The following is a 21021-nucleotide window of genomic DNA, read 5'->3' on the forward strand; positions in this document are numbered from 1 at the left end:
GATGAAATCTCCATCAGCAAACACAGAAATAGCTCCACCAAAGAAAGTTTTTATGGGAATTCAGTTACAGTGACACTGGGGACGTTGGCACAGTCCATGCTTTTTATCTGCCCCCATCTCATCACTTGTGTATTTCTATTTTGCTGCTTCTTCCTATCCCTGGGAAATTCATGTTTCGTTTTAGGTAAAAGCTCCGTAGGTTCTATAAAATAAGACTTCTCCTGTATAGAAAAATTTAATAGTCTTAACAAGTAAGCCCATGTTTTATAATATTGTTTCATTAGGAATAAGTACAGGGCTGGCTGGTTAGCTCAGTTGGTTAGAGCATAGCCTCATAACACCAAGGTCAATGTTCAGATCGCCTTACAGGCCAACAGCCAAAAAAAAAAAGATTAAGTACATATTTTGCAGTTAAAAACTTTTCTCCTTTTCTCAGCTTCCAGGTAGATTTTCCACCTCATCAGATATTAAGAAGGACTGTAAAGGAAGAGTGTTAAAGAAGAGACAGAGAGAAAAAAAAAAGAACCCACAAAATTTAATACACCAACACACAAGGCAAATGTAGATTCTTTTCTTTCCTGGGTAATTTGTGTTAAAATTTATCAGATTCAGAAGCTATGATAAATAGCCCAATATAGTTTTCTCCTTGATCTATAATTTGAGCACAGGTGAATCTCACTCATTTAATATTTATAGGCAAAATACTTCAGGAACTTTGACAAGCTAAAATTGAGCCCCTAAAAGTTTGTGTAAATCTGCATTTATGCATTTCCTACATGAAAGATAGTACTCAAACTCAAAACCAAAATATTTACAAAGGTATCATGTGCATATAAATGTTACACTGTTCTTTGCAAAGTGCAAAATGAAATTTTAAGTAGTAGATAATTTCCGTTTCTTTAAAGATGTCTCAGCTGAAATACAAAGAAGCAAACTTGATGTGCATAGCAATTTGTGTGGATCTTAATGGTGTTTTGCCAAGTGAAAAAAGCCAATCTCAAAAGGTCCATGCTGGATGATTCCATTTGTAGAGCTAGAGCTAAGTTCTGAAGCTCACAGACCCCTCGAGCCCATTCACAAACCCTTTACATGCAGGTCTATGATCTAGGTAACCAGCAAAAAGTCCTTGGAGCCTTGGTTGAAGTAGGAATAGTCTTTATTCAGCATACACAACACTATGAGCTAGGCGGTACAAAGCAGAAACTCAAAAACTCAACTGCTGGGCCAGCCCCTTGGCTCACTCAGGAGAGTGCTGCACTGGTAGCGCCGCGGCTGCAGGTTCGGATCCTATATAGGGATGGCCGGTGTGCTCACTGGCTGAGTGTGGTGCAGACCACACCGTGCTGAGGGTTGCGATCCCCTTACTGTTCAAAAAACAAACAAACAAACAAACAAACAAAAAACTGCTAAGGGCAAAGTCCAAAGAAAAAACAGAAACTGAGCAGCTGCCAGCAGAGTAAACATGCTCTATTTTTAGACTTGAGCTCTGTGGCCAGCCCTGCTTCCCAAACTCAAGAACACACAAAAGCAATTAACTAGAAAGATACATGGGTGTACATGCGCATTAACTCCACCTACACACAACTTGTTTACAAGAAATGTTGAGGGAGCCTGACTAAATTATCCTATTTTCCCCACAATCCACCCCTTCAGAGTCCCTCACTGTACAATCTATGTTTTAAAAATCTTCCACAATGTTCCCTTAGTGAGGATAAATGACACATTTATTTATACAACCTATTGTCTGTTCAATATGCCTTAAGGCTTGTCCTTAAGGCTTGTGCTGTTGTTCTGTCCTTTAGCCGTACATGTCCAGTTAGTAGTCATCATTGGTGTGATTTTCCATGGGAATCTTGTAGTCATACTGATGTGAAGTTCACTGCTTATTCAGTAGATGATCATGCCAACGTATGTATGTACCCAGTTGACTCTGGTGCGGTGCCTGCAGCCAGAACACTATGGGCGAAAAGACAGAAGAGTTATTGGTACCAATAGGGCAAGTTCTCGCCCCTCTGGTGAGATACATGTCAGTTTGCCATCCTGAGAAAGGATGGTTGCAGGAATAGGTATCTTACCTGACTTATGATACCATACTTTATCTGCTAAAACTGTTGGATCTGTAGGTTCTACATGTAACAGTATAGGGGAACTCATAATTGGCCATAATGATAATACAAATGTGCCCTTTAGAATAGAGCACTTATCTGTTCCAGGCCATGTCACTTTTACTGGAGGAAGCCAGGTACTTGTCACCCAAGTTGAAACTTACAGGCCTTTCTCTAATCATTTCTCCCAAGGCCCTATTAAGCCAACCCAGTGTATATGGGGAGCTTTTATTCTCCAAGGTCATTCCCATTGTACTGTCTGTCCCTGTTTCAAACAGGTTGGGGCTGGTAAGAAAATATTTCCATTCTTACCATATTCTGGCTTCAAAAGCTCATCTTTAGTAGTGCCTTGCAGTTGTATAGATGCTGCAGCCCTATGCAACAGCTCTTCCAATGGAGAGTGCCCGCCCTTGTGGGGTCTCTCATTTAGAATCCTGACTGTTGGCCATAACCACCGTGTCCACCCCTTCAGGGATGGGGGTTGGGCAGACAGCCCTAGTCCCTTTTTTAAAAGACCATTGTACTGCTCAATCATTCCCGCTGCCCGGGGATGACATGGCACGTGTAACTTCCACTGAATGGACAACTGGGAGGCCCACCTCTGAACCCCATGTCCAGTAAAGTGGGTTCCATTATCACTCTCTATGACTATAGGCTGGCCATACATGGCAGTAAGGCTATTCAATGCCTTCACAGTGTTTACCTGGTCTGGAGCCTTACAAGGCCATACAAACCAAAGACCCATAGCCATATCAACAGCTGTGAAGACATATCTGAAATTCTCTGACCTTGGCAGTGATCTGACAAGATCCACCTGCCACCGTGTAAGGGGCACTCTCACATGAGTTATCTGCCCATCAGGGGCACCCGTCTGCTCATCAGGAGCACATCTTCCCATCAGGGGCATTTTTTCTCAGGTTTATGTGGCATCCGGCGAGCCATCAACCACCCAGTTTTTTAGCCAGCATGCTGCATTCTCCAATGTAGCCACCCAGCTACATCAGCTGCTGGAGATCTCTCCAGTCATCTTACCTTAGCCAGCGCATCAGCTTCGTCATTGCCCGTTCAACATGAGGCTTCTGGTCCTCGCCTGTCCCCAAAAGATGAGTACGTTGGCCTGCTCCCTATTCTAAATTGAACAGTTCATCTGCCTCCTCAGGAGCAACCAAAACGTCCTTTCAATCCACTGAACATACCTTGCTACCTGTTTCTGGATGTTTAGTGAAGAAACGCTGTTAAGGGCACAATTGCTGTCACAAGGCAAACAAAACTGCTTTTGGCTGCTGGTCGATTTTCTTTTTATCAACCCCTGCTGCAAGCAAGTCAAGCCACATCTGCTTACGGTTAGTATTACTTGGTCCCTTTGTGATAAAATCCCAAGTATTTCTTGGGGGTTTGGTCTTAGCCACCTTTCGGACCCCTTTTGCTTGTCTGCTATCCTTTACCTCACCCAAGCTGGCTATCATGGTCGTTACCTCATGTATAGGACCACCAATGTACGGGGCCTTACTGGCCATCAGTGACCCAAAGGACATTGGCAGGGCATCCTGCAGCACTATGTCTCTCATGCTGCCTATAAAATTTTCATCATCTGGGCCACGAATGTTCACATTAAACATGGACTGCTGCATCCCCAGCTCTCTAATTATTTGAGCTAACTCAGCATATGTTTGCCATTTGCTAACAATCTTGGGCAGTTCTCCAGCATTTGCCCCCACGGTTCAGGCAGCTGCATTCACCCATTCCATTAAGGAGTGATTACCTGGCCCTTGTGCATACTTGTGGCTATTCTGCAGCCGCTGCCTCAGGGATGGGTGTATGGCGATGGAGGTCAATTTTTCCATCTCTTCACCAGAGCATATCACACTATCCACCCCTAGGTCCCATAACCACAACAGCCAAGCAGCCGGGGGGCTCCACCAGTTTCTGCCTAAACTGTCTCTCCAAGTCAACTAACTCAACCTGGTTATATGGGACATAGATGGTAAATTGGGTCACCTGTAGATTGCCCACTGGTTGTCCACCTGGTCCCATAGGCTGCTCGCATTTCACTTTCTGATGCACAGCAAATTGTGCCTGGGGACGCACGGTCTCCCCCAACTCTGGGTTTGTTGTCATCCCTGGTGTGAGAGGCAGGAGTGGCCAGTCGCTGCATATCATCCTCCAGGACATCTAACTGCACTTCCAACAAATCTGCTTTCCGCTTCAAATCTTGGTCAGTTTGTGGCAGAGTGAGCAGCAGCCAGGCTCCGGTCAGCAGAAAAGTGGCCACTGGGCACCACATGCCTAAGGAGAGCCACACGTCCTCCCCCCACAAGAGGTTTTCCGCTGTAGTGTCTAGTCTATGCTGCCTTACATTACAGCGAGCAGCGAGCAGATCCCATTCAACAGGAAACTGGCCACGGGGCACAACATGTTCAAAAATAGCCACATTTCCTCCTTCTCCAAGGGCTTCTTGGCTCCTATACCTGCTCAGAATCTTGCTAAGACTACACCAATTGTGGCGTAATCCTGCCGACAAAGCCAATTGTAAAGCTAGAGCTAGGGCCTGAAGCTCACAGACCCCCTCGAGCCTGTTCACAAACCCTTCACATGCAGGTCTATGAGCTAGGTAACCAGAGAAAAGGTCCTTGGAGCCTTGGTTGAAGTAGGAATAGTCTTTATTCAGCACACACAACACTATGAGCTAGGTGGTACAAAGCAGAAACTCAAAAACTCAACTGCTAGGGGCAAAGTCCAAAGAAAAAACAGAAACTGAGCAGCTGCCAGCGGAGTAAACATGCTCTATTTTTAGACTTGAGCTCTGCCACAGGCCAGTCTGCTTCACAAACTGAAGAACACACAAAAGCAATTAACTACTAAGATACATGGGTGTACATACACAATAACTCCACCCACGCACGACTTGTTTACAAGAAATGTGGAGGGAGCCTGACTAAATTATCCTATTTTCCCCACACCGTTTACCTAACATTCTGAAAAGGACCAAATTATAGAGATGGAAAACAGATGTGTGTGTGTGTGTGTGTGTGTGTGTGTGTGTGTGTGTGTGTGTGTGTGTGTGTGTGTGTGTGTGTGTGTGTGTGTGTGTGTGTGTGTGTGTGTGTGTGTGTGTGTGTGTGTGTGTGGAGGGTTTGTTAGGGACAGACAGAAGTAGTTTCTCTGTGGTGATGGAGCAGTTCCACATATTTATTGTTATGTGATAAAATGGCATAGAGCTATACACAAAAACATACACAAGAAAAAGGAGTGCATGCAAAAACTAGTGAAATCCAAGTGAGGTCTGAACTCTGCTAAATTGTCTGTATTGTGTTGGTCTCCTGGTTTTGCTAATGTACTACAATTATGTAATGTCACCACTGGGGGAGACCAGATGATGGGTACTTGGAACTTTACTCTCCCATAATTGCAATTTCCTGTAAATTTATAATTACTTCAAAATATAAAGGTAGAAACATAGATTTCTGTTTAAGAAAAAACTGCAATTACTAATTAAACATACTTAGGAAGCAAGTTAGTAAAAGATTGGTGTTTTTTCAGGAAGTGAGGCTCTTAAACAAACACTGAAGACTCTTGATTTAGCGTGTTTAGCATCCAGGTCTGCAACTCTTAAACTGTGTAATTGAAAGCAATGACTGTTTCCATCACTTCTATTAACGTCTAGAATCAGGAAATTTCAGAGCGAGCAGGGACCTCATACAGAGAATGCAGGCCAAGCTCTCAGGTTACAATGCTCTGGGTTTTGGTATCCTCATTTACAATGTGAGGGCTTTGTCCTGGTTTCTTTGTAGTGTCCTCCTTAGTTTTAAATTTTATAATCTACAACTCTCCAATATAAACTGCAGAAATATTAATAGTGATCTTATAAATTTTGCCTATTTGTGTGAGACAAGTATTTCAATTTATGTTTATTACAAATATGGATTCAGAAATGACCTATTTATTTTGGAATACCGTCTTACATATTAAAAATAATTGGAGAGTGAACTAATTGGGCTAATTTTTACCGCTTAGCTAAGGTTATAATTGTCCACGACAGAGGGTCTGGGCAGTTCTTTTGAGATGACTGACCATCACGCACTCCTTGTACAAAACACATTGCTTGAGTATTTATGTAGAAAACGGAGGTTTACTTCTGCCAGTGTTTCACAGCAGGAGTTCCTTGACTGCCCAGCATACCTGCTAAGTCAATCCAGGTGATATTCTGGCCAAGCAATCACTGAAACTCAGGAGGCTTTAAAGAGTGGCCATTATCATTTGAGAATAAATGAAGATATGCTTTCTCAACAACCAATATAGCTTAAGCTTCCTTACTCATCTCAACTATTTCTCTTCATAGAATGCTAAAAATTGAGTATTTTTGGAAACTGAGCCCACTACAAAAACAAACTCAGAATCCTTAGGGCCGTGCCTTGTCTCTTGATAGTGTGCATAGACAAAAGCAATGATCTTTACAGGAGAAACACTTTGTTTTTTGGTATTGATTTCCCTTAAGTCTATAATAACTTAAATTACAGTCAAAACAAAAACAAAACAAGCAACTCACAGTATTAGTGTAATCATTTTATTAACAAAAGGAACCCATGGGGTTCAAACAGGAGTACAAAATACAATCTTTATTTTTTTTCCCCCTGTGGGTTAAATTGTTACATTTTTAATAGTAAAAATAAAAAAAAGTTTTCATAACTTATCAAAAACGCAACTCTCCTACCTATTGAGTTTCTCACTGTGCAAAACAAAAACAAAAACTAAAGTTTTGCCCAAGGAAGGATTTGTGTGCCAAAAGATGCACAGTTCCAATTTCAAAATGTTTGCATCAAAAAGAAAATTCTAAGGCCACAGTTTTCTTGTTTTTTTTTTTTTCTTGCAAACTAAACAAGAGCAAGAGGGGAATAAAAAAGCAAATAACAGCAGCTAAATTTTTAGCTTCATTCCCAAGTATTCTCTGTTCCAATGTAGAATTTTCTATATTCATAAATTATCTTGATTATAGAAAGGTATGCAGTTTCAACCTACTGCCTAAGGTCAGATATACCAATATCAATTCAGTAAGGCAAATCATATCTTTTAGCTATTCTCTTAAGAGATACAAGGTTAGCTTTGCTTCAATTTTGCAGGGGTACCTCATGATTTCTCTAATAAACATGATTAAATAACCATAGTGAAGTAGCTACTTTTCTATATGGAACCAAATAAAAAAAAACGTTTCTCTCCATCCATAGAATTTGAGTTTGTCTCTCTCACTTTATTTTGGTATCATGCATGGAGATGGACAATGTCTTGACACAGCATGTAAACTATAACTTAGAAGTCCACAAATAGTTGAAGATGATCTCTTCTATAGTAAAAATAAAACGGTGTGGACAGCACTTAAATACACATACCTGTTTAAAGATACAAAAACCAAAGCAAAATAAAAAATCACTAAAAACCAAAGCAAGGAGTAAAGTTTTGTGACAATTACAGTACAATTACTGGTATAACAGTTTTGCATTATGATTTTAAGCAGTGGCATACAAGAAGAAGTGTACATGATGCTTACATGATTACAGAGTAGAAAGGTATGTCCAGAAGGGTGAAAAGCATACATTTACCTAGTGTTTGTAGAAAAATCCCTGATCCAATGGCCAACTAATTTTTAAATACAAAATTTAACCTTAGAAGAATTTTTCTATTTCTAGCTGAACATAGGGATCGAAAGATAAATTAATCATCCTGTGGAATGAAGTACAGGATTCTGCAGGGGAAGCACCAGGGTTCTAGATTGAACCCTTAGGACATGGAGAAAACCAAAGTTCTAGGTTGCTCTGAAATCTCTATCAAGGGAATCCCTATCTCCCCTGCCACTAGTGTCCAGAAATGCTCTCAGCTCAGGAAAACGACAGACTGAAGGAGAAACAAGTGAACGTGTGACCATGAATGGGGGTAGGGGACAGTAAAAACCCTGCTCAGACTTTTAGCAGCAACACAATCCTGTTGGTCTGAATATCCTGAGGTTAAATGATAATAAAATATTGCACCAAAACAATAAAGAAAATCACAGTTTAAACAGAATTACTAAAGAACCAGAATAACAATGTATAATGCAGAGACTGCTACGAGTGGACTTGTGTCTCTTGACAGAAATTAAATTTATGTCTTTTTAAAAAATGGTGTTCCTACTCTCTTTTGATCTTGCATTTATTTTGAGAAATAACCTTAGGTATACATACAAGGGTACTTCAAAAATTTCAAGGACAGATTTGTATTATCTTTTAATTCTATTTTTCTGTGAACTTTTTGAAGTAAATATTCGTATTTACTTCTATTTAATGCTAACCTTATGGATTTTCCCTTGTCCAGTTTCAGAGTTAGTGATACGTGAGAATGAGACTGCTACTGTAAAGAGCAGAAACTCCAAAGACAATCAATTAGGCCTAGAGTTTTAAAAACATTATCTGATAATCCCACTAGAGGTAGGTTAAGAAAAGGCTTTTTTTTTGGACTGTACAGTTATCAAGGCATCCTGAAGATATAACCCCCTTCTTTTTCTAACATGGTCCTAGGTAAATAAGATATGACGAAAATCAAACATATATCCTGTCAAAGTACTTGAAGGGGGTAAGAAGTAAAGCCTTCAACAAAATGTGTTTTCATACTGAATATCATCTTTCCCCTTTAAACTGACAAGCTTTTCAAGAAACCCCTTCTTGCTTTCATAATACTGTAGAGCCAAGTTATAAACTACAGTTTAACCTACTATTGAAAGAGTGAAAACTGTATTATTTCACTAGGACCTTCTATGACCAAGATCTCAAGAAAGGATGCTTTCGAAGACTTCAGTTCTTGAATATGATACTATGGTAAGAAATCATGAAGACCCTGAAACCTGCAGGTTTCACTTAGTATTCAGAGTAAGCCATTTTCCTATTCACGCCTTACACACCCATGTGCTGCTACATGCTCCAAGTCAAGTCTTCTCCCAATGAGTCCATATTGCCTTAAGTATAAGGTACTTATGTTCCACTTTGAGAAACCTTTTTAAAGGTATGCTCGCATAGCGTTTCCACTATTTACAAATCCCTCCTCTCAGGTCAACGCAGGCACCCCTTCACTTACTCATCCCACCCTCATCAGGACTTCGGTTACATTCTGTGACTTTTCACATCTTCATCTCATTTTTTAAAGTGACATACAGCCACCATATAAACTTGTGCAATGAATCCATTGGCCCACTAGAATGTTCCTGTATTCTTTAGTTTCTATTGCCTTCAGTCTTGATGTTCATTTATGTTCTTACATTAACCTTAAGTTATCCTCAAGTTATCCTCTCCCATAAAAAGACAGAAGGAAAGAACCAACATTCTAATTTGGTGATCAACACAGTGATTTCTGAAATATGTTCAGAGGATGAAAGAAACAGGCTGTGTCTCTTCTACATCACTAGGATGTGGATCAACCTGTAAAAAAAACAAAAAGGAAGACTAAGATTACTTATGTGGCCCTCTTTAAAATGATTCTCTTATTTGTTTCTAATTATTTATGGATATAAACCAAGTTGGTCAGACTTTATTATTAGTAAGTCCCAGTAGGTTGCTTAGGTTCTCTGTATTCCATGGCCACATAAAATGCCTTAAAGGCAATCTATGACACTGTACATGTATACCATAGATCACAAAGAAAATATTGGAATATGTGGCAAATGGATCAGTGATAATTTATCACCACTGTCAAAACAAATTTATGTTTCCCCTAGTAACTATGAGTCAGCAACAGCTATTTTAATGAATGAAGGAGAGCAAATGATTATTTGCAAACAGCATAATAAAAGTCCAATTTTCTTTTGCTTTGTTTACCTCTGAGTAAAGAGGTGGAGGTTGAAACCGGAATTCTTGAATGCAGGCAAACATAGGACAGTATGCTTCTCTCTCACAGTCAGGGGGTTGAGGATAAGGAGGAATGTGTCTAGAGAATTCTTCCTCTGATACTACATCTGCATAATTTGGTGGTGCTGAAATAGAAATGGAGTTGGAGCTAAGAAACCTATGCAAAAATTAATTAATCTCTTCTAACTCTTAACAAAAACAAGAAATGTAGCTAAACTTGAATATAAAAATATGGTGTTTTCCCTCTAATAATCAAGTTTTTGTGCCAATTACAGCAAAATAATTTATTAAACTATTACTAATATTGATTATATTCTACTTTTGTGAGATGTGTGTTATGGTCAAGGTAAACAAATATCACTGAAATGTGGCTATAGAAAATACCTAACATTCTGTACTTTTATTTGGACTATTTTTCATTGTTTTACAACTGCAAAGTGAAATCAAGAAATGTACATTTTTTTCCTGAATCTGCCATCAGCAGCTATGTGTGGTGGGTAAGTTAAACTTTCAAGGTCTCTTCCAGGAATAATGTTTTATGAATTTTTAATAAGAAGAAAAACAATAAGAAATAATAAGTTGTAGTAGAAGTAGTAATTAACATTTGAGCACTTACTATCTTACAGGTCCTGTTCCTAGGTATTTCCTATACAAAACGTGATTATGAAAGAACTTCAAAATATTTTACCTTCAGGATGTTCTGGTAGCGTCAGTGTCAACCAGCTCATATCCATACTGAACTGGCTGGCAATGCTGGCATTTCTGCTGCCAAAACCATGATACGGAATTGTACCAATCACTAACGGCAGCTCAAGCATCAATTTTTTAGCACCAGGAATGTGAATGTACACCTAATATGCCAAAAAAAAAAAAAAAAAAAGGGAAAGAAAAAGGCACAAATATAAGTTAAACCTCATAATAGATAGCTCGATTACTTTCTTTTTTCATAGAAACAAATATCTTTGTCACCTGCCACAACCCCCCATTACAACTGTGAATTGTCCTGACTAAATAAAATGGGAACAAACAAAATGAAGAATACATAATATATAATAAAGGCTTTGTGACAGGGAGCTGTGATATTAACATACTTTATTGTACGTTGGCATGGTTTATATAATAATTATAGAAAACTAAATATGTCTTCAATATAACAAGTGCCCCTTAATGAGCCTCAATTATTTTACATTATTTTATTAAATCCCTTGGGGGAGATAGTTTTTGGTGAAAAGCAAAGGCCAGTCTTCATATATTCCACAACTGGTGGTAATCCTGACATAAAATAACATTGTCCTAGGTATTAACTGTACATATTCATAGTAACATGGCACCAGGTATTTGCTCCATTCTACATATTTTTAATTTTATAAAGAGTTCTGCTTACAGCTAAGGAATAGTCCACTCTGATAATGCAGCAATCCAGGATGGACGGAGTAACAGGTGGAATTTTTAGAGTTTTCCCATTCCATGTGTCGGTCCTTCCAGAAGCGATATGGTTTCCTCGCACGTTGGCAACCATGTGACGGACTGTCTTTGTTTTCCCACTAGCTAAGTATGTCTGAGTTTGGAAAATAGCAGCTTTGGGAACAATCAGACGAGAGGAACAATTCTCTATTTCTGCATAGATTGGAATAGCTTCTCCTAAAAGGAAAACAAAAACAGGGTGGATTCAGAGAGTTTCCAAAAAGTTCTCACCACAATTGAATATAGCCATTACTAATTTAAGGTGAAATGTTCCAACATTACTTTAACACACTGAGAAACCCTGATGTAAAACTTATATTGTAAATCTGAGTCAGAGAAATAAAAATTCACTGCAGGTTGTGGTAAATATTATTTTCTAATTATTGGATTATTCACTTTTCTAATTTAACAATATTACATCAGCAATTCTAAAGACATATAAATTACCACTATCTATATAAGTCAAGATCAGACATACAAATTAATGATTCAGTTCTAAATATAAAGATCACTAACAAACTCATTAGTGCCTATCAAATTAAAATCTGCCTAATAAGAGAACAAAGCCTTTGATTTTAAGGAATTAATAATGTTAAGGCATAAATAAAATGACGGATGGGGTAGGCTGGTTTTACATTATGCATACACAGCACACCATTCCATAGCACGTTCATTTCCAACAAGCCAGACCCTGGAGTGGGGGCCTAATCCAGTGCTGGAATTGAACCCGTCACAAATGGTAGTTCTATTATCAATATGACTGTCAAACGTGTTACTGTTTTATGTCCTAGTCCCACATATTAGTGTATATCAAAAAAGCATGAAATCAGAATGCCTAGCAGTATTTTCACACTACAATGGTTCTCTTCTGAGCAACAGAACTGTGGACATTTTTTTGCAACATTAAAATAAGATGCTGGCATTTTCCCACTCTTCCAGTTTTACTCTTTGTTACTAAAGTAATGGGATTGAAGTCAGAAATACTAGACTTAGTGAAACATATTTATCTATTTGAAAATATTTAAATATCAATGATTTAAATTAAAAACAAAATTTTATTATTCATATTTAAAATACAATATACTTCTTACATTACAAAACAATCTACTTAAAATCATTCAAAATTAGCTAATAAAATGAAGTAATCTTTCATTTGGACTTTCAAACATTTTGCTTACCATTACAGTATCCTTTTCTATCAATTTTGGCACTCAGCGAGACTGGACCAGAAGTGAAAAACCAACAGCCAACCATTTTCTCTTGAGTTTTCAATACAGGGGTCTTGAAAATTTCAAATAATAAAATGACCTTAATTATGCCACGCTAGAGAAATCATAGAACTTAAAATTATGTCTTTCTTCATAGAATATTAGTAAAGATTTTCCTACCAAAAAACAAATTGGCCTTTCTTGTCTTCATGTGACATATTAGGCAAAATATGTATTGAAACACAAAGTATTTAAAACTCATTCCCTGTTTAGGAAAAGTAAGGCAAATTTTCAGATTCAAATTGGCATGACACCATCCTATTTTACCCTGAAGACATTATATTTCTAGGAAATCATATGTCATCCCCTATGAAAGCAATAAAAATCTGTATTACTATCTATAAACATGACAGAACTTTTTTTTTTAAGACTATCTATAGATCATGTGAAAGAAGAAATGATAAAAAAATCAATAATCAGAATATTATATTTGTTTTGGCATTTAAAACTCATATGTTGAATAATCAAACAGCTTCTTTTTTTCTTACTTCAAAATGCATTATTAGGCAGAAGTTTCAAGTGTTCTTAACTTGGAATGATTTTGGGGTTTTGTGTAACAGAGCAACAACATACCCAGTGTTAACAGATCTGAAAAGGTTATTAAACACACCACCCCACTACAGTATTCTATTCTATTCTGCAGTATCAATAGAAAAGACACAAAATCTAAAATGCTCAGTTTACAAGTTGCATTCACCAAAAGCTTACTGTAAAACCTAAGTCACCTGCAATATTTTTTTCCTATTTATAGAAAGAGTAGTAAAAGATAAATTGTATCTGTTTTTTGGCAAAAACAAAATCCCTTTAAATTATTTGTCATAATGGTCATAAAGATTTTAGAAATATTTAACTTCCCAATTCTAAGAAGTTCTTAAAAATACAAGACACTTACCATCATCAATTTTCAAAAAGGGTTTTAAGCAGGTGTTAAAGTCATAGCTAAAAGCCAGGTCAGGTGGGTGCTGGGTATTTTATGATTTTGCCCACAAGAGACCACGCAACCATGGTACATTAGTTATCTTTTCACAGACAAAAGATGAACGTTAAGCTAAATTCTATTGCTTTTTCATGTGAAAATAAAAGTTAAAGCAACTTTTAATTGCTGGCTTTTTCCTCGCCTTTAAAAACACTGGCTAGAAAAAGAAACCTCCAATACTAAAAATACATCTTTGTCCCATCAGAATCATGAGGGAAAGTTTAAATTATCTCAGTATTTTCTGTGAAGTAAAAAAATCATTCATTCATATTTAAATGAAGAACCATTAGGTCCTACCAGCTATCATGAAAGTACAAGGTATAATTTTATATTATTTTGATAATATGGGTTTAGATAAAAGAATCTAGCTCATTAGCTTCCATCTTGCCTATTCTGTTGTTACTTATAGCCCGATCTTTCTTATCAGTCTACAGTATTTCTGGTGATTATTAGAAGTTCAATGCTTTAATGTGGCCAAATCTGTCATAAGGAAATGATAAGTGAAAGGATCTCAGCGGCAGCTGCGTGCACTTACTTAATGTTAGAAAATGACATGCAAAATGGAAGGATACATAGTATAATGGCCTGAGATTCAATAACAGGCTGAGCATGATTAATACTCTTCCATAATTACGGTTCCTCAACCTGCTATTATTGAAGAGTTTAGAATATCACAGTCCTGTGAATGTGGCTGCTCTGGTAAAAGTAACTCCTCTCTGTGTGTGCATTATTGTTATTAAGGCTTATTAATGCATTTCAAGCCTGTGTAACTTTTTGGCAAAAGAAGCCCTGAACAGCAGGGACATAATCAATAGTATTAACACATACAATTTGTAATTTGCCTAACCTAGAATCATATATTTATAGTGAATGCCTATGGGTTACAAGATTTTATTTTGTAAGCCATCAGAAAGTGACAGGACAGGCTACCACTAAACTGGCTAAATACAGATGCTATTATTGAAAGGAAGGAGGAAAGGAGGGCAGGAGGAAGAGAAAAAGGAAGAACTTACTAACAATGCTGGTGTGTTGACATCGACATGACTAACAACCTGGAGTTCCCGTTTTACACTCTGATCGGGTACATTGGGTCGTTCCAGAACTGCCCTCACACAGTACTGAATATTTCCATATTTCCCGGTAAATGAGGTTACTAAAGGTCTGAAACAAACCAAAGACATTAATTTACGAGTTTACTTTTCAGGTAAAACCAGGAAAAGCATGGCTTAATATGTTGGGTTAGGTTGGGAGGAAAAAAAAAGCAAGCAGGGTAAGTCTACTTAGGGGCTCTTCAGGATAAACATGTGTACTGGAGAGTCAGAAGATACCTTGTACCCACACAATTGGATGGACATATTGCAGGGAAAGATAATTGCAAAATTATATAGTTTCACTTACTCAGATGGAAGTTGAAAGCGAAATGGAAATTCATGTTTTCCAGGCTGTAATAAAATGATGACTTCACCTACAAAAGAGATTACATTTTAACTTAGGTTAGTATTACATCAAGAGTTTTCATAACCTAAATCATATTTTGTAAAGGAAGTGTTCCTAGCTATAAAATGCAGTATACTCCAAAGTTCATTAAACAGATTTAGAGAATTAAATTTGAATCAGTTTTTACCAAGCAACAAATACATACATACACATACACACACACACAGACACACACACACACAGACCCCTTCTATACTCAAACAGACCAATTACACAAATAATTACCATAAAGTACTAGAGTCCAGGGCTCCAATACACACACAATTGTTTACCACACTATACTAACATGAGATACCAATATTACACTGGAACTAAAACGAATTTAGCAAAAGATAGATTTATCTTGGGTATACCACAAAAATCATACTATGCATTATGCATTATCTAGGAAAAGATGGAAAAGGAAGTGAAAAAGTTTTAATTATTATTAATAGTGGGTATAATATAAAACACTCAAACCAACAAGGCAAGTTACTAAGCAACAGTGATATATTTTAACGATTAATAGGGTTTCTTGCTGGCTAACGTGGGATATAGAGAGGGCTTCACGAAGTTCGTCCATGGCACCTTCCCCTGCTTTGGGTCACCAGCTCCACTGTTTTCAAGCTGAGGCTTACCCTCAATTGTGAGGCAGCCAAAATGCAGGGTGTGGATGGACTGTGTAAGGCCAGAGGCACCCCTGGAACCTCTGAAAAATGTACATAAACAATCTGTTTGCTTCAGATCCAAAGAAAGACTCTGTGGTTTTCAATGTTAGTTGAGTGGCTCTCTTGAGATACTTATAAGCTTTCCTTTCATTTGATGCTCAGATTTAAGACTAAATTATCTCATTGTAGATGAGATAAAAAAGATGAAGGGCAGTATAGACAGAGAACTTTGAGATTTGCCTGGTCACCTGACACTAAAATGAAGATTTCTACGTTATCTATTTGTATTAATATGCTTAGGATCTGTTTCCCCTTTCTTTTGACCTACTTCTCCCTTTTTGAAAGGCAGTGTGTACACTATGCTTGTCCCACCACTGTACCTTGGAAGTAGATAACTTGTTTGATTTCACAGATGGGACTTTGGACTTTTGAGCTGAAACAAGTTAAGGCTTTGGGGATGGAATGAATGTATGTATTCACATGTGAGAAGGACATAAACTTTGGAGGCCAGGGTAGAATGCTATAGGTCAAATGTATCCCCCAGAAGTTCATGTATTGCAAACTTAATTGCTACTGTAACAATGTTACAAAGGTGGGAAAGCCAATTATGATATTTGAAAGGTGGGGCCTTTGAGAGGTGACTGGATCTTAGGACTCTGCCCTAGTGAATGGGTAAATCCATTCATGGAGTAATGAGTTATCAGGGATGTGAACTGGTGTCATTGTGAGGAGCACAGGAGTGATCTTTCAATTCTTGCTATGTGATACCCAGAGACACCAAGGGACCCTGTAGAGAATTCCTACCCAGAAGGCCCTCACCAGATATACCTCGTGGACTGTGGACTTTCCAGCCTCCAAAACTGTAAGAAATAATCACTTCTTTATAAATTACCCAGTTTCAGGTATTCTGTTATAAGCAAGAGAAACAGACTAATATATCATGCATTTAAAAAAAAAATAAAAAAAAATCACTTCTTTATAAATTACCCAGTTTCAGGTATTCTGTTACAAGCAAGAGAAACAGACTAATATATCACGCATTTAAAAAAAAAATTAAAGGGCAGAAATCACAAGTGAAATGGGATTTTTTTCACTTAAATAGTAGTTTCATGACCTCCTCATTCAGTTAATGTTTCAACCTTGTACTTTTAGACCCAATTTTCAATGTGTAATATATTGGGGGGGAGGGTAACTATCTGCCACTTCAGTCTATTTGAACAGAAACATTCCACAGGTGAGCAACTTGGAGGCAAAGTAAATAATAAGGAGGCACAGGGACATGAGATCATGTTAAATGATAGTAATAGAGTGAGTCCAAGGGTTTCAGGTAAGCTCAGGAGCTGCGCTATAAGCCTCAGCAGTGTTACAACAGAGTTACAGCACTGGAAGCCAGGGCAGCATCTTGACTTGATAGCTATCAAGTGAAAGGTTCCAGGCAATCCCAATGCTCCTGACAGAGCTGGGCTAAAGTTCTAATTTGTAATCATTAGAATACTTAGATTAGTACTTACAAATGTTTAAAAAATGTTGATTTTATTTGAGTTAAATTTTGTAGTGCTTAGATGTCAGGCACTGTGGATATAAAGATGAATAACTTAAATCTTCAAACAGACCAGTGGGAGGAAAGGAGACTAGATACTTGTACACAAGTAACAAGCATAGGGTGCTAGAACTCAGAGCAACCAACCATGCAAGAATGTGGGGTGGACCTGGCATCCTGAGGACCTGAGGGTTGGAATGGAGATGAGTGAAAAGGGGTTCAGATGAAAGGAACAGCATGATGAAGAGCATAACAGGCATGTGAGGAGCACAGAGCTGCCCAGGATACTGAAGGAGAATAAGAGGGAGAGATGAAGTTCCCCCTTCACAGAGAAAACAAATCAACATAGAAACTATCATTTAAAATGAGACTTTTAATTATCTCAAAATATAAACAGGAAAAAAAAAATCGAGAAAACTGATAAACATGGGTTATAATATTTGGAATCAAATCTTTGTTTTCTTTTCCTCTTTTTTATTGTTTTTAAATAAAAAGTTTTACAAGCTGAAGCATTTGCCCATTTCTCCTTCTGTCCTCATGGCTCATTACTTTTGTCTTGTACACTGAGGACTACAATGTCACAGGGAGATGTTTCATTCCATAATGGTATTATATTCTAAGCTCCTAATTAAAGGCTTTCATGAGCCACCAGAATCTAGAAGACCATTACAGAGGCAGAGACTGGGGCTCAGGAAGGGTGAAGACTTGCCTAAGGTCATACTGCTGGCGAATGACTGTACTGAAACCAACATTTTGGTTCCATCCTTTTCTCTTTCTACAACAATTCCTCAATAAAAATATACAGGAAATCAATAATAATGATTGCAAGTAGTTGGGCTAGATTAACGATGCAAAAGAATTATCTGGGGACATTTAAAAAAATAGATCCTATGGCCATGTTTCCCAGAAATCTCTTAAGGTGATTGAAACACAGCCAGGTTTGGGAATTAAATGGCCCTGAGAACCTATAACTACATCAACTTGCTAACTTCTTCTAAACTATAGATATTAGGGGTGATTTTTTTCCTTTAACTAAAAAGGACTATGATTTCAAGTAAAATATAATTGTTGCCAATATTTGTTATGATACATTCTAAAACAAGTTGAAGATTTTCAAACTGTCTACGTTTAGACATTCCATTCCATTAGAATGAAAAAAACAAGACCTGATTTGTGAATCAAAAAAATTGTTTTTCAGGCCGAGCCTGTGGCACACTCGGGAGGGTGCGGCGCTCGCGGAAACGCTCCTGCCGCAGGTTCGGATCCTATATAGGAATGGCCGGTGCACTCACTGGCTGGGTGCCGGTCACGAAAAAGACAAAAAAAAAAAAATTGTTTTTCATTGCTAATCCAAGGTTCAGCTGCTTTTAATTTTACATTTATTTACTCAGTAATTATGCGCCCATAGGTACAGGGAGTCCAAAGTCCTAGACAAAAACCAATTGCTTCTTTGTTCCATGGCCTTTTATTCCAGTCGGCCATCTTGAAAATCTGTGATGTCTGTTGCCACTGGAAACCATATTGATGAAAGGGCATGAAGGCGGGTAAGAACTGGCACCTAACACACTGCTCTTGTTAATCCAAAAGAGAACTATGGTTCTAAATATGGTTTTCCTCACTATTACTCTGGGATCACTCAGATTATCACATACCTTGAAGACTTAACAGAGGACAGGCTGCTTCTCCATAGCAGGATAAGACAAAACCACACACTCTATTTTGTGTAAGACACAGCAAGGATTAAGCATATAGATATAATGCATTTTACTCATCTGGGGGAGGGTGGGTAACATAATCTTACTTGATAGATAAAAGCTGAGGCAGAAAGGTAAAAGTTTAATAGTCTTTCACTGATTGAAAGGAGACTAAGACTCACTGTTTTCATGATTAAGGGAATCAATTTTTGTACCTAATATGAACAGAACACTCATGTAGTGGGTCCCCAAACGGGCACTTCTGGAAAAGTCTACACTATTAACTTGACTTCACAAGAGTGAACAGGAGGAAGGGTAATCCAGAAATGCCCTGATGGCATTGTCTCTAAAGGCCTTTTGGGTGTGGGAAAGAGGGCGAGGGGGCAGGGAGAGGATGCAAAGCAAACAAAAAGAAGCAGTCCCAGGTAGAGGCAGAACTTTCAATAAGTTGCCTCACTCCCCAGGTGATGGAACCAAGTATGAGACACTCGAGTCCAGATACACTTCCTGTGAAGTCCTACCCCTCAACAACTTCCCTCTTCCCAAGATGGAGTTTCTGCTAATTCATCATGAACCAAGAACAAGCGCCTAGGTCCAGGATGGGAAGCAGTGGAGGCCCACAAAACACTGGGCACCGCAGGATGGAACCTCATAGACACGGGTTCCGCACTCTGTTCCACGGGCCAGAGGAACTGGACCTATATCCCCAGATTCCCCACTGTCCAATCCCAGGTTGGGTTCCCATGGCAACGGGGACACCAAGTGCCTGTCATGCCGGGCGAGCGGGGGCGGGGCGCCAGGTAGAGCTGCGCGCTCCCCGCGCACGGTCTCCCCGCAGCTGCGAGGTAGGGGCGCTGGCATTGTTACCCGCCACTCATCTGGCCTACTCTGAGGGCGCGGCCGCCCTCTAGGAGGACCCCATCTCCGGAAGCCCGCCCTGGGCCCGCCTGCCAGGTGGGTATCCCGCCGGCGCGGCCCCTTCGGTCACCTTCCCCGGCCCCCCGTGGCCCGGCGGGGAAACCCATGCGTCCACCCGCGCTCACCGGCCGGGGGCTCGCACAGGCTCAGGCGCACGTTCAGGTACTCCACCTCCGAGGCGGCAGCCGGAGCCGCGGTGATGGCCGAGGCGCGGGAGCCGGTGCCCGGGCCCCAGGCGGCGGTGGCGCGACCCTGGGCCTCCAGGCGCAGACCGCGCAGGGCCACTGGCTTGACCGCCTCCAGCAGCACGTGCCCGACCACCGTCTCGCCGCTCGAGTAGCAGCCCTTGCGCTCGTCGTCAAACAGCAGACCCAGGCTCTTCACGCGGCCGTCGGTACCCACGGCCGCCGCGGCCCCCGCCTCGCCGCCCATCCCGCCGGGCGACGCGGCCCCGCCAGGGAGGCCGGCAGAGGTCCGGAGCAGGGGTCGTGAACACTGCGGCGCCGCTGTCACGGGCACCCGCCGCACGCCGAGGACCCCCTGGGCAGCTGTGCGGTGTCCGGTGGAGAACCAGCTGTCCGTGGAGCCTGTCGCTTTAACAGACCCAGCTGGAACTGGAAAGGGGCCGGGACAGCCTACCTCTGGCGCTCGCCCATAGGCCGGCTGTGAGCCCTGCTTCTTGCCGATTGGTTGTACGTGGCTACTGAGTCATTTCATTGGCGCCTCCTCACACAGGCCGGCGCAGGAGGGCAGTGCGTGATCAGAGAGTGGTAGCCAATCGAGAGACGCTGCCGTGCACGTGCACACACTGTTTATTGGTTGAGGCAAGGCACAGTCCTGGGGCACGGGCCAATAGTGAGACGATGCGCCCATGTGGACAGACGGTGGGAAAGAATATCTGTCAGGGAGGGGAAAGAACCGGGTATCCCAGGCACGCGGCGTATAAGCCGTTCCTATGGTTACGAACAGGGCGGGGTTCTTAGCAGCGTGATGACTGTGCAGGAGTCGTGGGGTTCTCCCTAGAAAATGAAGTTTTGGTTACAGTTG

At 40.0% G+C, this 21021-nt stretch overlaps 1 protein-coding gene across 2 annotated transcripts; it reads right to left on the reverse strand.

Moving 5' to 3' along the window:
- Positions 1-6655: 6655 nt before the first annotated feature.
- ARRDC4 (arrestin domain containing 4) lies at positions 6656-20552 on the reverse strand. 2 transcript variants are annotated; one of them, XM_063089568.1, is made up of 8 exons: positions 20100-20552; positions 15077-15143; positions 14692-14839; positions 12613-12715; positions 11355-11611; positions 10659-10821; positions 9941-10095; positions 6656-9544 (listed from the first exon to the last, which is right to left on the reverse strand). In XM_063089568.1, exons 1-8 carry the CDS (start codon positions 20404-20406, stop codon positions 9488-9490), a joined length of 1257 nt encoding a protein of 418 aa, XP_062945638.1. In that variant the 5' UTR covers positions 20407-20552; the 3' UTR covers positions 6656-9487. The 2 variants fall into 2 exon arrangements, with proteins under 2 accessions (XP_062945638.1, XP_062945637.1); XM_063089567.1 differs by having other exon boundaries at positions 12613-12757.
- Positions 20553-21021: the final 469 nt, after the last annotated feature.

This window comes from Cynocephalus volans, chromosome 3 (assembly GCF_027409185.1).
Source record: "Cynocephalus volans isolate mCynVol1 chromosome 3, mCynVol1.pri, whole genome shotgun sequence".
Taxonomy (NCBI): Eukaryota; Metazoa; Chordata; class Mammalia; order Dermoptera; family Cynocephalidae; genus Cynocephalus; species Cynocephalus volans.

Bases quoted from the DNA above. Each gene is read 5' to 3' on its own strand.
- ARRDC4 (XM_063089567.1), bottom strand. From the start codon at position 20,406: ATGGGCGGCGAGGCGGGGGCCGCGGCGGCCGTGGGTACCGACGGCCGC. The intron at 15,144-20,099 runs GTGAGCGCGGGT...TCTCTTTTGTAG, and splicing joins CCTGTGCGAGCCCCCGGCCG to GTGAAGTCATCATTTTATTA. The intron at 10,822-11,354 runs GTAAGCAGAACT...TTGGCATATTAG, and splicing joins GAGTGGACTATTCCTTAGCT to GTGTACATTCACATTCCTGG.